General features: G+C 37.8%; 3 protein-coding genes across 3 annotated transcripts; 2 read left to right on the top strand and 1 right to left on the bottom strand.

Moving 5' to 3' along the window:
* Positions 1–3,955, top strand: apol (apolipoprotein L). Its single transcript, XM_079821209.1, has 5 exons — positions 1–386; positions 1,049–1,636; positions 1,802–1,837; positions 2,008–2,106; positions 2,193–3,955. Exons 1-5 carry the CDS (start codon positions 376–378, stop codon positions 3,124–3,126), a joined length of 1,668 nt encoding a protein of 555 aa, XP_079677335.1. The 5' UTR covers positions 1–375; the 3' UTR covers positions 3,127–3,955.
* A 1,778-nt stretch (positions 3,956–5,733) lies between these two features.
* On the bottom strand, positions 5,734–8,886 carry LOC307122577 (uncharacterized protein; the record flags this gene model as incomplete). The annotated part of the gene is made up of 3 exons (XM_079810654.1): positions 5,734–5,828; positions 6,266–7,045; positions 8,856–8,886. The coding sequence occupies 3 exons, from the start codon at positions 8,884–8,886 to the stop codon at positions 5,734–5,736; spliced, it is 906 nt and encodes a 301-aa protein (XP_079666780.1).
* A 635-nt stretch (positions 8,887–9,521) lies between these two features.
* Positions 9,522–13,241, top strand: sult3st1 (sulfotransferase family 3, cytosolic sulfotransferase 1; the record flags this gene model as incomplete). The annotated part of the gene is given in 8 exon segments (XM_079810653.1): positions 9,522–9,633; positions 10,952–10,976; positions 10,978–10,999; positions 11,002–11,145; positions 11,290–11,346; positions 11,348–11,417; positions 11,567–11,640; positions 13,215–13,241. Coding segments are annotated over 8 exon segments (531 nt in total), but the record flags the coding sequence as incomplete, so codon positions are not given.
* Positions 13,242–14,417: the final 1,176 nt, after the last annotated feature.

Raw genomic sequence — 14,417 nt, 5'->3', positions numbered from 1 at the left:
GGAATGTCAGGCTGAGTCATCATCAGTACATCCATACAATGCGCCATTGTCAAGGGCCGGTGACGACTGAAAACACTGCGCTAACATGTACAAATGTTTTTCGTGAGAAGCCTTCTTTTAAACGTAGGCACTCACTCGTTCAAGTGGACAATATTAGTGGAGTAATGTAGGGAAGAGTGAATTATCGTGTAGGGGACGATTTCGAAAACATCACTGCACTGTGCTGAGGGGCGGAGCAAAGACAATGGAAAAAGGAAAGCGAAACTTAAACTTCCGTCCGGAGCAAAAACAAAAGATTTCCTTCTTTCTCCACCCAGTTTGATAGGTTTCATCGCCAAAGCGTTTCATCTGTAGACTACGCTGAAAAAGGCTACGATGGACACCAGGTGTGTACATTTATTGTTTGTTATCTTTAGATCATTTAAAATCTTTTTTCCTCTACATCTAGGTTATAATTAGCCTAGACAAAATTACGTACAAACTAAAAAAGCCGTGTCAGAATGTAATTAAACAGAGAGAAAAAAAAGACAGTCAAGACAACTTTAAAATCTATTTTTAAGAATTCCTGAATTAAGAACGTTTATTATAACCACAAGTTTAAAGAATCAAACACTGTTTTTTCAGGTAACGTTAGCTATATAGCATATCATCACATTACAAAACCACAGCCTAGAATGCAGAAAATCAAGTTAGCTAATTTGAATATTTCCTTCAGTTTTGTTAGGGGTGTGTAGGAATTTTATGTAAATCTTATCAAGCTTTTATTACAGAGTTCCGCAACTTAGGGTGTGCTGTGTAAACATGTTATAGCCTAACCAGTGTTGGGAAAATAACTAGTGGTCTATCTATGGCAGTTTCTTGAAATGTTACATTTGAATATTTGACACACTTGGCATGGATCAGTGCTAAATGACACCCCACAGCAAACTGTTGTGAACCCACAGCAAACTGTTGTGAACAACCTAACCTAGATCTTAAAATCAACTACACCAACTTGAATATAATTGTTACTATACGTAAATTGCTCTGTTTTGATTCTATGACACAGGGAACAACTACAGGAGCTCCTATCGGAGTATGTAGTGGACACACTCAGCTACATTCAGACAGTGAGGGACTTCTGTGACAAACAACAAAAATGGACCCTTCAGAGAGAGACAGAGCTGGAGAAGATAAGAGATATTAAGGACCAAGCAGACAAAGTCAGTCTTAAGTTTGACCATGTTCAGCGTTCCGAGAACAAAGCCAAGGCTTTTGGGGAATACCTGTGGAGTGGTTTAACTCAGGTCACAGCAGACTCCAGACTCCGAGAGCTGGAGAAGGAACTGGGTGCCGTCCTGAAGGACACACTTGAGGGGCTGGAGAAACTTGACCACTTTCTGGATGCAGTGGAGAAGCTCACAGTCACCTCACTGTTTGTCTTCACTGGACGGGGCTTCTTGCCTAAGGAAGAGAGTCCTGAATGTGTGCGATCAGTCATCACAGCAGCCAGAATGACCTCTCCTCTCCTCATCCACTTTAAACGAAATGCTGAAACCTTCTTCCTTCCTTCTCTAAGTAACTTGGACGTCCTGGCCTTTCAATTAGACAAATACATACGTATCACAGAACAGATCTGTGAGAGAATGGAGAAAAAGTTAGTACTTACATTTGTGCAATGTTCATTTTTAAAGGATAGTAATTTGATTATATAAACATGTTAATACACACAAATTAACAAAATAATCTCAGTGGCATTCACTAAATCAACAAATATTGAATTTTTTCACTCAATTAAAAAAAATTCTACCCCTCCACACAGATCCAAGAGTTTTTCGTGGTCGGAAGATACCCATAAGTAAGTATTATACATATTAGAGTAAGATTTAAACATCTTCATTATTCATCATAACCTACAACCAATCCAAGTGGAATCAGAAATGAGTTTTTGTTTTTATAAAAATCTGTAAAATATAGCCTCTAAAATTATACACAAGTCTTTCTTAATCCTACTGAAACTCTTTACAGATGTGAGAAGGCTAAGCCTGTAGTGAAGTTCAGCTTGAACTTGAGTGAGGACTCCATGCAAAAAATGCTTGATCATTTGAAGCAGTTGTGCAAAATAAGGTGACATTTTTTATGATCTGATGTTTTTTCACACTCAGTTGCATCGTGAAAGATAGCTAAACTATATATTTTCTATTATTGCCTAGGGTGGACCAGAACACAAAGCTGGCGTTCATTTTTCAGGACCACGCTCTGCGCTTCATTGGTTTATTCAGTCAGCGTCACTCTAGAATGGAGAAGTTCCTGTCAGACCTAGAGGACAATGCAGTTCAGCTGGACAAGATGAAAATGGGGGCCAGTATCTCCACCGTGGCTGGCAGTTCGATTGGGATAGCAGGGGGTGTTTTGTCCATCGTTGGTCTTGCTCTTGCCCCCGTCACTGCAGGGGTGTCTTTGACTCTCACTCTGACAGGTGTCGGTCTGGGGGTGACCAGCGGGGTCAATAGTTTGGTCACAGGCATCACTGAAGCAGCAGTCAACAGTCACCATGGACAAAATGCACAGAACATTTTCCAGAGCTACTTGGATGACGTGGGGAAGATTCTAGACTGTTTGGAGCAGGCCAGTAATGAGGGGCGTATAGAGGGACCCGATGTTGTGACTATGTTTAAAGCAGGAAAGTTGATAGCTAGGGCCGGAGGAGTGGCCAAAGGTATTGATGCTATTGTAGATACTGCTTCAGCAGTTAAAATTCTCAAAAGTGAGGAGGTGGTTGCGACCGCAACCAAGGTCGGGCTCCAGGAGGCACAAAGTGCTCGTAGCATTCCCCAACTGGCTGCAGACCTTCCCGACATTGGGCAGCTGGCAAAAGGGACACCACTAGCACTCTCAAAGTCTGCTAGAGCTGGATTCATCACTCTAAATGCCCTCTTTATTGGCTTAGATGTCCTTTTTATTTGCAAAGACAGTATAAGTCTGGCCAAAGGGAGCAAGAGTGAGGCCTCTCAGCTCATCCGCTCCAGAGCAGCTCTGTGGAAAACTGAAATGGAGGCCTGGCAGAAAATCCATGATTCCTTATGCATAGGAATATGGAGGTTTAGGAAGAGTCAGGAAGTGTTGGAGCAACCTTTTCATCCTTAAAGAGCTTTAAAATGTATGTTTCAAGATTGAGACTGGCTGAGATGAGCACATAACCTACAGTTAGACCTGCTGTCCTTGAACACTCATCAATTGATCAACTTAACACCTAAGGTTTTTCCCCCCAACCTTTCCGGTTTGTTAATAATTCATGTTAATAAAATACAAGCATTATTGATATCTTAATTTATAGCACATGGCAAATGAGTGTTAAAAATCCTTACATACTGGTGGAAGTCTAAGCTGAAAAATCTATAGACGTGTACATATGATTTACACTGTTAAAAATCACATATTTGATATAAAAATGTAATTGCACTTGTGTGTGTCTTATGTGTCAAGGCTTTATGATTCATAATGGATGGTTTATATTTCAGATAAGTGGTCTGGTTACATCTCATTTGTATATCACAGTGTGAGCATCTGCTGTTTATCACGTGTTATTTGCTCTTGGGGCGTGAGAGTTTCAAATGATCAAGTTTAAACACTGACAGATCAAGTGATATTATAAAATGAGAACATAAGCATAAAAGGAAATTGTGAAAGATGCAAGATGGTTGGAATGATTACAAAAAAAGAGGAAGAGGAATAATTACAAAAGTAATATCTTGTGAAACTAATTAGGCTTCTTTTTTATAGCATTTTCACAGTAAAGACAAGCATAATTTTTTTTTGTTAAAAATTCAACGCAGGCACATTTTGCATTTTAAAGGAAGTTCATTAATTTAAATCGTCACAGAAAATCCCTGGTTTCATTTAAAATGACTTGAATTTATTTTGAAATTTAAAATTGAAAAGTAAAAGTACACAAAAAAGTGTTGAAATTGTCATGATATATTTTGTTACCGTGACTTATTTTCGTATTTTCACAACAAGGAAATACGTTTTAATGCAAAACATTATAACAATATACAGGTGCTGGTCATATAATTAGAATATCATCAAAAAGTGAAACTTTATATTATATAGTATATTATATTAATTAATTACACACAGACTGATATATTTCAATTTTTTTTTCTTTTAATTTTGATGATTATAACTGACAACTAAGGAAAATCTCAAATTCATTATCTCAGAAAATTTGAATATTACTTAAGACCAATACAAAGAAAGGATTTTTTAGAAGTCTTGGCCAACTGAAAAGTATGAACATGAAAAGTATGAGCATGTACAGTACTCAATGCTTAATTGGGGCTCCTTTAGCCTGAGTTACTGCAGCAATGCGGCGTGGCATGGAGTCAATCAGTCTGTGGCACTGCTCAGGTGTTATGAGAGCCCAGGTTGCTCTGATAGTGGCCTGCAGCTCTTCTGCATTGTTGGGTCTGGCATATCGCATCTTCCTCTTCACAATACCACATAGATTTTCTATGGGGTTAAGGTCAGGCGAGTTTGCTGGCCAATTAAGAACAGGGATCCTTAAACCAGGTACTGGTTGCTTTGGCACTGTGTGCAGGTGCCAAGTCCTGTTGGAAAATGAAATTTGCATCTCCATAAAGTTGGTCAGCAGCAGGAAGCATGAAGTGCTCTAAAACTTCCTGGTATACGGCTGCGTTGACCTTGGACCTCCGAAAACACAGTGGACCGACACCAGCAGATGACATGGCACCCCAAACCATCACTGACTGTGGAAACTTTACACTGGACCTCAAGCAACGTGGATTGTGTGCCTCTCCTCTCTTCCTCCAGACTCTGGGACCCTGACTTCCAAATGAAATGCAAAATTGATACAAGGAATGCGACAGCTGAAACCCATGTCTTGCATACATCTGTGCGTAGTGGTTCTTGAAGCACTGACTCCAGCTGCAGTCCACTCTTTGTGAATCTCCCCCACATTTTTGAATGGGTTTTGTTTCACAATCCTCTCCAGGGTGCAGTTATCCCTATTGCTTGTACACTTTTTTCTACCACATCTTTTCCGTCCCTTCGCCTTTCTATTAATGTGCTTGGACACAGAGCTCTGTGAACAGCCAGCCTCTTTTGCAATGACCTTTTGTGTCTTGCCCACCTTGTGCAAGGTGTCAATGGTCGTCTTTTGGACAACTGTCAAGTCAGCAGTCTTCCCCATGATTGTGTAGCCTACAGAAATAGACTGAGAGACCATTAAAGGCCTTTGCAGGTGTTTTGAGTTAATTAGCTGATTAGAGTGTGGCACCAGGTGTCTTCAATATTTAACCTTTTCACAATATTTTAATTTTCTGAGATACTGAATTTGGGATTTTCCGTAGTTGTCAGTTATAATCATCAAAATTAAATGAAATAAACATTTGAAATATATCAGTCTGTGTGTAATGAATGCATATAATATACAAGTTTCACTTTTTGAATGGAATTAGTGAAATAAATCAACTTTTTGATGATATTCTAATTATATGACCAGCACCTGTATTATGAGCTTTGATCATGTAGGCTAAATTATTAACAATAATTATATAAACAAAGTGCCTTATGTTCGTGTTACTCATTTTTAAGTCACTTTGGTTGTCACAGGTTAACACTGTGGTGTCTGGATCAGGTACAGATGAGAAGTTGATGATGGCCTGGCTTGTGGTGGTGAGTTGAGGAAGTTGCAGGGGTGGATACGACTGTTTTATCCTGAGGTCCCATCGTTCACTGTTGTTTGCAGCTCTGAAGAAAGTTCCTTTTTTCACTGAAAGGCAGGTCATTGCTCTTATTGTCTCTAGCTGATCCTTTCTGTTCCTCATCTGTAGAAAACAAGAAAAACATACTAAGTGTACTGACATGAGCAAGAGTGCTGCTGTTTGTGATTCGGTCGCTAGCATGAAGCCGCAATTAATCAGAGTCTGATAAACTTGTTTATTAAGTTATCTATCTATCTATCTATCTATCTATTATCAAACTAAACTTAATATAACTTAATATTCAATAATATTATTGATGTTGCTGTACTCACACTGTTGGACCACACTTTTTTTTTTGCAGAACTGCTTTATAGATATAATGAGCTAATTCAATAATTAATGATCTGTACAACAGAACTGAATCAACACTGAACAACAGCCGAAATGCACCTGTTTTCCTGTTATCACTGTAAAGCTGCTTTAAAAAAAAGTCTGTATTGTATAAAGCACTGCATAAATAAAGGTCATTTGGCTTGACATTAATATCCCTATTGCTTTACCGTCCAATATCTGTTGGTCTGTCCTCCTTCTTGACCTTCTTAACTCCTTTGCGTTCAATGCCTCTCTCACTTTCTGTATGTTCTCTTCCCTCTTCTTTCGTCCTTCCTCCAATCTTCTCTCCTCTTCTTTCTCCATTTCACTGGCCTGTTCTAACACCTTCTCGCTGTAGAGTATAGTCTCTCCATTGGTTGTCATCATTTTCGTGATCTTGGCCAGTAGTTCAGCCACCTGGTTCTCACCTTCTTTGGTATTGCTGTACAGAGCATGAAAACGGCCTCCACATTTCTTAACCAGCCTGTTTAGCTCCACGTTTAACTCCACTTCTTGCTTTAGGGTGGAACCACGTAATTGTTTTCTGTCTAAGATTGTGAAGATCACCAAACTGTAACTCCAGGCTTCTGGACCAAACAGCTCAACGTGTTCCTCCACGGCACGGTGCTCACGCTGGGAGAACGAGAATGACAGTGGTACCACCAGCAGAAGGGCATGGGCACCAGGCTGGCACAGACTCATACTCCTCATTATCTCCTTCTTCACTGGCCATACTGATGCAGAGGAGCCATTGACGTTGAACCATTCCCAACCTGGGGTGTCAACCACAAGAACCTGCTGTCCTCTCACCAGACCCTGACACGGGAAACTCATTCGAGTCTTTACCCCAACCTCATCAAAGGCTTTCTTGCCCAGAATAGCATTACCAACTGCACTTTTCCCAGATTCTGTTACTCCAACCAGGACCAATCTCGGTTTAGGAGAGTCAGAAAGATCAATCCCTTGTTCTGTGAAGAAAAAAAAGATAGACATGAAAAAAAGTTGATTGACAGCGTGAAACAAAACATGCTATTTTATTTTATTACAGTGCTATAGGCCTACATTTTATATTTATGGACGTGAATTGCATATAAAATTTGAGGATTACAGTTTTAACATAAACTAATAAACTTAATGTGGTACATATTTGTCAGTCGTAAACAGAACCGGTATGAAACATATGATTCACTTTAAAATTGGCATAGTTTAACTATTTGCATCTATTTGATTTAATAAAAAATATTTATTTTCATTTATTCACTAATTAAAATTGCTTAGAATCAGCATACATCTGTTCATTATTAAAAAGTTAATTCAATTAAAAAAGTCTAATTGTGAAAACAAGCAATATTCAATTAGTTAAAATGTATGAGATTGATTGGATTTATTGATAATAAATATATAAACCTGCCTACTGTGTATTTAGAACATATTCAGTTTATTAGTATAATTACAGAAATCTGACCCGTTTTATTTATGTAAGATATGACAAATATACACCACAATAAGTTTATTAGTTTATGTTAAAACTATGTAATCCAAATGGATGGAAATGTTATATGTTATTCAAATACACAAATCTTTACTTTAGGTCTAAATATATATATTTTTGAGTATACAATACTTGATTACAGTTCATTCAAAGGTCAGATATTTCCTAGTCGCCCCATTGTCCTTGGCAACATGATCGTTTGGGTATAACTGAAACCGGCACTTCTATGGTCTCATCACATTGCAGACTCACGCTCTCATTTCATACAAATCCTACACATCTTGCATCTCTATTATCGATTGTGATGACCTCAGAGGATTTCAATATTAATATTACTGTAATGTTGTTGCAGTGCTTGTCTTGTTACAAGGACAACTTAGTAGATTGCAATGGGCTATCTTTTCATAACGGAAGCCTTAAGATAGTATACAGGTAAAATTATAAAATAATTGTTTATAATTTTATTTTATAATAATGACTAGCTGACTGTACTGTAGCTACACTATCACTGGGAAAGCTGAAATAAATGTAATACTAAAGCCACTTTAGGAAACAGTAAGCAAATAATCTTCTCCCACCTCCCATATGAGCAGTTTCATTTACCATATACTGTGTAAGTTACATTGCTTTTTGTGTTGCTTGGTTTTAATCGGTAGCAATAAAGACAGTAATAAAAAAGGCTGTATGAATATCAGCTGCTGCTGGCTATTGAAATGATTGCTCCCTCGATAATAATATTGTATAATGAGCACACACCAGGTCTGTAGACACTAATTGCTTCATTAGGTTTTTATTTGGAGCATGCCTTATCGTTTTGGAGGTTTAATAGAGGTTCGTTTCATGAAGTGTTACTACCTCTGATGACCAAACATCTGATGAATGTAACGTTTGCCTTATTTCACTGCCATGACTGACTTCAAAGCTGTTAGGTAAAATTTAATAGCAGTAAGACAAATCTTTTTGACTTAAAAGGTGTTATTGTACTGCTGGTTGTCACTGGAAAATCAACACGACAGAATCTGAATTTGACAAATACATGTCTTAGATTTACTATTATCTCTAAACAATCCCTTAAGAAAATGTAGTAAAATTGGTAAGTTGAGTAAAATGAAATAGTCTAACTACAGTAGTGTATCTGTGGCAGTTAAAGTCTACTTTCTAAGACATAATAAAAACAGCTACATTGAACAAAGCATGGTAATCCATGTTTTTAACTCTGGTTACTCTTACAAAAAAAAAACACAGTTTAACTCATTACTATACAAGAACATCTAGAGTTTACTGACCGTGACTGTGCGATTCTTCTATCTCATCCATTCTCTTCCAGTCTGTTCAGTGTTTCTCAGTCAAATGTGATGCGCTCTCTATAAATATGTTTTCATTATTTCCTGATTACTTGATTGTTTGTTACAGCAGAAATGATTGGACTGGGACATATTTCATCTGTCCTCCTATCTAAATATTGTTTTCTTGTCAGTGCAATCCTGTGTCAATTCTGATTCAGGCTGCGTTTACAACCTCTTTTACTGTCATATCCAAAGTACAAACTAAGACCACGCCTGTTGTTTTACTGAACATCTATGCGGTTTAAGAAATGATGTACACTATGTTCTTTCATAGTCAAATCAATTTAACAGATTTTAAAATATTATTTCTAAAATAAAATTCACACTTAACCTAATCCTACAGTTCATGGTACTCTGTGTTGATGTGTAAATATGCATAATTGTATATAATACTATAGCAAATTAAGTCTGTGTAATGTTATTACTAAAATAAAATGTTATTCTATATTATGATAATTATTAACATCCAAAGACTGGAGAGAGAGGTCCACATCACTTTTCGTACACCAAATGCTGCTTTCACACTGATTCCAAAGGTCATCTGCTTTTCCCGGTTTCCTCTACATTGCAGAAGTTCAGCATAATGGAAAATCTTAACAACTATGTAAATATAAGGGCTATGTTTTCATGAAAGGTGAAACCACTGAGTACATTGACTCTCTTCAACATTTTGAGATTCGTGACAGTGATGTTTTTTTGGTGACATACCCCAAGACAGGTAAGAATAAGTTTAATAAATGCCTTGTCCTTTTAGTTAGGTTTCACCAAGGAGGGGCATGATTACAGATTCTGTTAACAGGACAAGAGACCAGAAGTTTACTGTGAAAACTTCTAAACAGACATTATCGTATTTGGCACATGCCTTTATGTTATGGCAAAAACAAATAAATTCAAATAAGTCTTCAGTGTCACATGATCCTTCAGAACTCATTCTAATATGATGATTTGGAGGTCAAGAAGCATTTATTATTGTTATCAATGTTGAAAGTGCTGATTAATAACTTTTCAGGATTCTTTGATGAGAACAACACTTATTTGAAATATAATCGTTTTTAACTTTATAAATGTCTTTACTGTCACTTTTGATCAATTTAATGTCCTGGCTGAATAAAAGAATACATTTATTTCAGCAAAAACGGTTTTCATTGATAATAAGAAGGTATATATACTGATCAGGCATAACATTATGGCCACTGACAGATGAAGTGAATAAACACTGATTATCTCTTCATCACAGAACCTGTTAGTGGGTGGGATGTATTAGGCAGCAAGTGAATATTTTGTCCTCAACATTTTGCATCGCAGATTGTTGTGTATGGGGCTGCATAGCCGCAGACCAGTCAGGGTGCCCATGCTGACCCCTGCCAAAAGCGCCAACAAGGCACGTGAGCATCAGAACTGGACCACTGAGCAATAGAAGGTGGCCTGGTCTGATGAATCACGCTTTCTTTTACATCACGTGGATGGCCGAGTGCGTGTGCGTTGCTTACCTGGGGAACACATGGCACCAGGATGCACTATGGGAAGAAGGCAAACTGGTGGAGGTAGTGATGCTTTGGGCATTGTTTTGCTGGGAGAACTTGTGTCCTGCCATCCATGTGGATGTTACTTTGACACGTACCACCTACCTAAGCATTGTTGCAGACCATGTACACCCTTTAATGGAAACGGTATTCCCTGGGGGCTGTGTCCTCTTTCAGCAGGATAATGTGCCCTGCCACAAAGCAAAAATGGTTCAGGAATAGTTTGAGGAGCACAACAATGAGTTTGAGGTGTTGATTTGGCCTCCAAATTCCCCAGATCTCAATCCAATCGAGCATGTGCTGAATAAATATTATATATATATATATATATAAATAAATGACTTTTGATGACAAGGCATTATGAAAATAAATAAACATTTACTATTGCACTTGTAACAAACTCCTAGAGTAACTTGCATGAAAACTGGTCCTAGTCTGTTAAATTTGCTGCTAACCCTAAAGATACATGTGTGTGATTGATTTGTTTTTTTCATTTTGAACCATATTTTGCAGGTACAATATGGATACAGAACATCATAACTAATTTGTGAGGACACAACAAAAAATTGCCCAACAATTTTGAGAAGATGCCGTGGTTAGAGTACCATGAAGGCAGACCTGACTATTCCTTGCACCCGTCTCCACGGCTCTTTGCCTCCCATCTCACACCCACACTGATGCCACTAAGCCTTAAGGACAAGAGGAAAGTTAAGGCGGTGTCATGCAAAAACAAAATCAATCATTTCTATAAAAATATTGTATTATTTGTGTGTATGTAAGCCAAGTCAATGTCACCCACATGCTTATATAATCAAATGTTATACAAATGTTTGTTTGGTCTAAGCAAACAGAGCATATATGTGATTAGAAATCCAAAAGACAATATGGTGTCATATTTCCACTTTTCCCCGCGTCTGGGCCAAAGTTGAGACTCCCAGGAGCTTTGAAGACTTTCTGCAGCAGTATCAAGCTGGAAATGGTAAGACTTACAGAACATCAGAGTATTTTTTAAACGTTTTTTGGATGTTGCCTTGGTATTCCAAAAGTTCTGGCTTCTGCCTCATTAATCCGAACGTGACACAAAAGGTAAGATGCAAGAGAAGACTCAATTCATACCTTGTGTTTTAGTTGGTGGTTCATCTTGGTTTAGTAAAAGAGAGCAGGACAACATCCTCTTCCTGACATATGAGGACATGGTCATGGTAATCACAGCCTCAAAATATAGTATTTGCAACATACTCTTTAATACATATATATACATATACATATATATATATATTAGAAAATGTAAAAATATTAAGCAGTTTTCAACAATGGTAGTAATAAGAAATATTTTTATGCATCAAATCAGCTTATTAGAATGATTTTGTGACACTGAAGACTGGAATGATGCAATGTTGCTGAAAATTCAGCTTGGCCATCACAGGAATAAATCACATTTTAAAATATATTTGAGTAAAATAAAATTATTTAAAGGGATAGTTCACCCAAAAATGAAAATTAGCCCATGATTTACTCACCCTCAAGTCATCCTAGGTGTAAATGACATTCTTCTTTGAGATTAATAAAATCGGAGTTATATTAAAAATCTTCTGGCTAATCCAAGCATAATAATTGCAGTAATAGTTGCTCTGTTTTTGAAGTCCATAAAAAAAATGCATCTGCAACAGCTCCACGCGGGTCTGGGGTGTTAATAAAGGCCTTCTGAAGCGATCGCTGCGTTTGTGTAAGAAAAATATCCATATTTAAAACTTTATTTCATTTTTTCTATGGCTCTGCATCAGCCGTCCCCGCGCCATCACTTCCGGCGAATAAGGTTAAAATACCGGTGCGATCATAGATATTTACATAGATTCCTCATTAGTGCCTGCGCAGATCGCTCGAATGAGGAATCTACGTATAGATATCTATGATCGCGCCAGTATTTTGACCTTTTTCGCCGAAGTTATGGTGCTGGGAATACTAGATGACATTCGTCTGATAAGAGGTAAAAAATAAATACTGTTCGGTTCCTCGCAGAAACCGATCGTTTCGTGACTTAAGACATCAATGTGTCACCACGAGCCGCAGGGTTTAATATGGATTCGTATGTCTGTGTATTTTTTTTTTAACTCTCATACTCGAAAATATCCCCATTGACATGCATTATACAACTATCACACTGCAACAGTTGGAATTAAAAATCTTAATTTGTGTTCTACTGAAGAAACAAAAACACCTACATTTTGGATGCCCTGGGGGTAAGCAGATAAACATAAAAAAAAATCGTTTTTGGGTGAACTATCCCTTTAACACATTTCACAATATTATTATTTTTTTCCCTTTTAAGAAAACTTAATTAAAAGTTGTACTATTCTGGATGATGTTTGAAACTTATTTCTAGCAGTTCTCACATTATTGCCCCTTTAAAATGAATCATTTATTGTATTCCTCATTTTTAAGTCGGTCTGGATAAAAGCATCTGCTAAATTAATTAATGTTAAAACATTAAAAAAAATCTTGCCATCCTTAAACGGTAGTAAACAGGTTTAAGACTGATCTTCATATGGTGCTAAATTGAGGCAATCTGATACACATCTTAAGTTAGGTTTTAAAGTAAATAAAGCATTTTTTTGTTTTATGACGTCAATTTCAAACCAGTATTCATCAACAGTGTGGTTGAGCATGTTTAGTTTCTTTAGGGCCAGAAACAAATCATTTAGCAGCTATATTTAATTACAGTGTTAACTGCAGAACTTAATGTCAGACCATTAATTTACATTTATGCATTTCACAGGCACTTCAAGGTATGTTTATTCTCTGAGAATCAAACCCATGGCCTTGGCATTCCTAGCACCATGTTCTAACTGTGCGTTCACACCGCCGCCGGCGAGAGCGTCAAACTTCGCTCTGGCCGCTCTGCCATCGACGCTGTAGAAGATTCGTGGACGCGCTGCCGCTCTGACGTAGATCGAATGCTTGGTCTTTTTTTAAACTGCATTGTAAGGGGCTGCAAAGCAAACACTCATGTTGATCGGCGTTTGTGCTGACTGACCACAGGTAGGGTATAACCGTATAATATAACCTCATGAAATCATTTAAATGTGAAAGTTAAAAAAAGCAAATCGATGGAAAGAACTTAACAATTATAGTTACATGTTTGCTAACGATATAAACCAATTAAAAGCCATTTGTGTGGTGTATAAATAATGTTGTGCATCTTCTCAAACCCGCCGCACCAGCAGGGATCAACCTCTCCTCTATTTTGCTTGGGAACTAATGTGGTCGGAACCAAAGTTTACAGCACTGCGTTCTCTGGAATCCTCTCAAAGGGAGCACTTCTACATTCCGATTGATTGCCGCCAAACCGCGTCATAGCTCATTACCATAAAGTTGACTTGATTCCAACTCTCCTCGACGCCCAAATCGTTCAAGACGCGCCGCGCCGCTCTCGCCGGAGCTCGCCGCCGGGCTCCCATTGAGAATGAATGACTTCCGGCCACTTTGACGCTCTCGCCGGCGGCGGTGTGAACGCACAGTAACAAGATTAAATAGCAAGATTTTTCAGAAACAATTGTTAAAAGAAAGTTTGTATTTGTATTGCCCTCCAGAACCTAATCTATAATAATTAAAGGACAACACTGGTGAAAAATGAACCTAGGGGTAATTAACACATGGTTACCGAGTAGATCGTTCACTGGGATGCGTTTTCATGAAAATCGAATGTAAAGAGTTTTATCTCTAAAAGCAGATTAGTTTATACGCGAGTGAATGGGGCACAGAGTAAGTAAAATTAAATCGCTAGTTAATACCACTAATAAGGCTCAAAATAGCCTCACACTAACACGGTAGCATAATGAGGGTCCCTACACGCAAACCAAAGCATTGAGAACTTTGTAAGTGTACAAACAGTTTAATAAGAAGATACTTTATAAAAGACAGAATATTACGCGTACACAGACAAGAGCCATCTTGAGAAACGCCACGAACGCTGTGCTAA

This window comes from Gobio gobio (genome assembly GCF_949357685.1).
Source record: "Gobio gobio genome assembly, chromosome: 1".
Taxonomy (NCBI): Eukaryota; Metazoa; Chordata; class Actinopteri; order Cypriniformes; family Gobionidae; genus Gobio; species Gobio gobio.
This window is presented reverse-complemented; position numbering and strand designations above follow the sequence as displayed.

Coding starts and splice junctions, on each gene's coding strand:
- apol (XM_079821209.1), top strand. Junction 1,637..1,801: donor TGTGAGAGAATGGAGAAAAA/GTTAGTACTTAC, acceptor CCCTCCACACAG/ATCCAAGAGTTTTTCGTGGT. Junction 1,838..2,007: donor TGGTCGGAAGATACCCATAA/GTAAGTATTATA, acceptor AACTCTTTACAG/ATGTGAGAAGGCTAAGCCTG.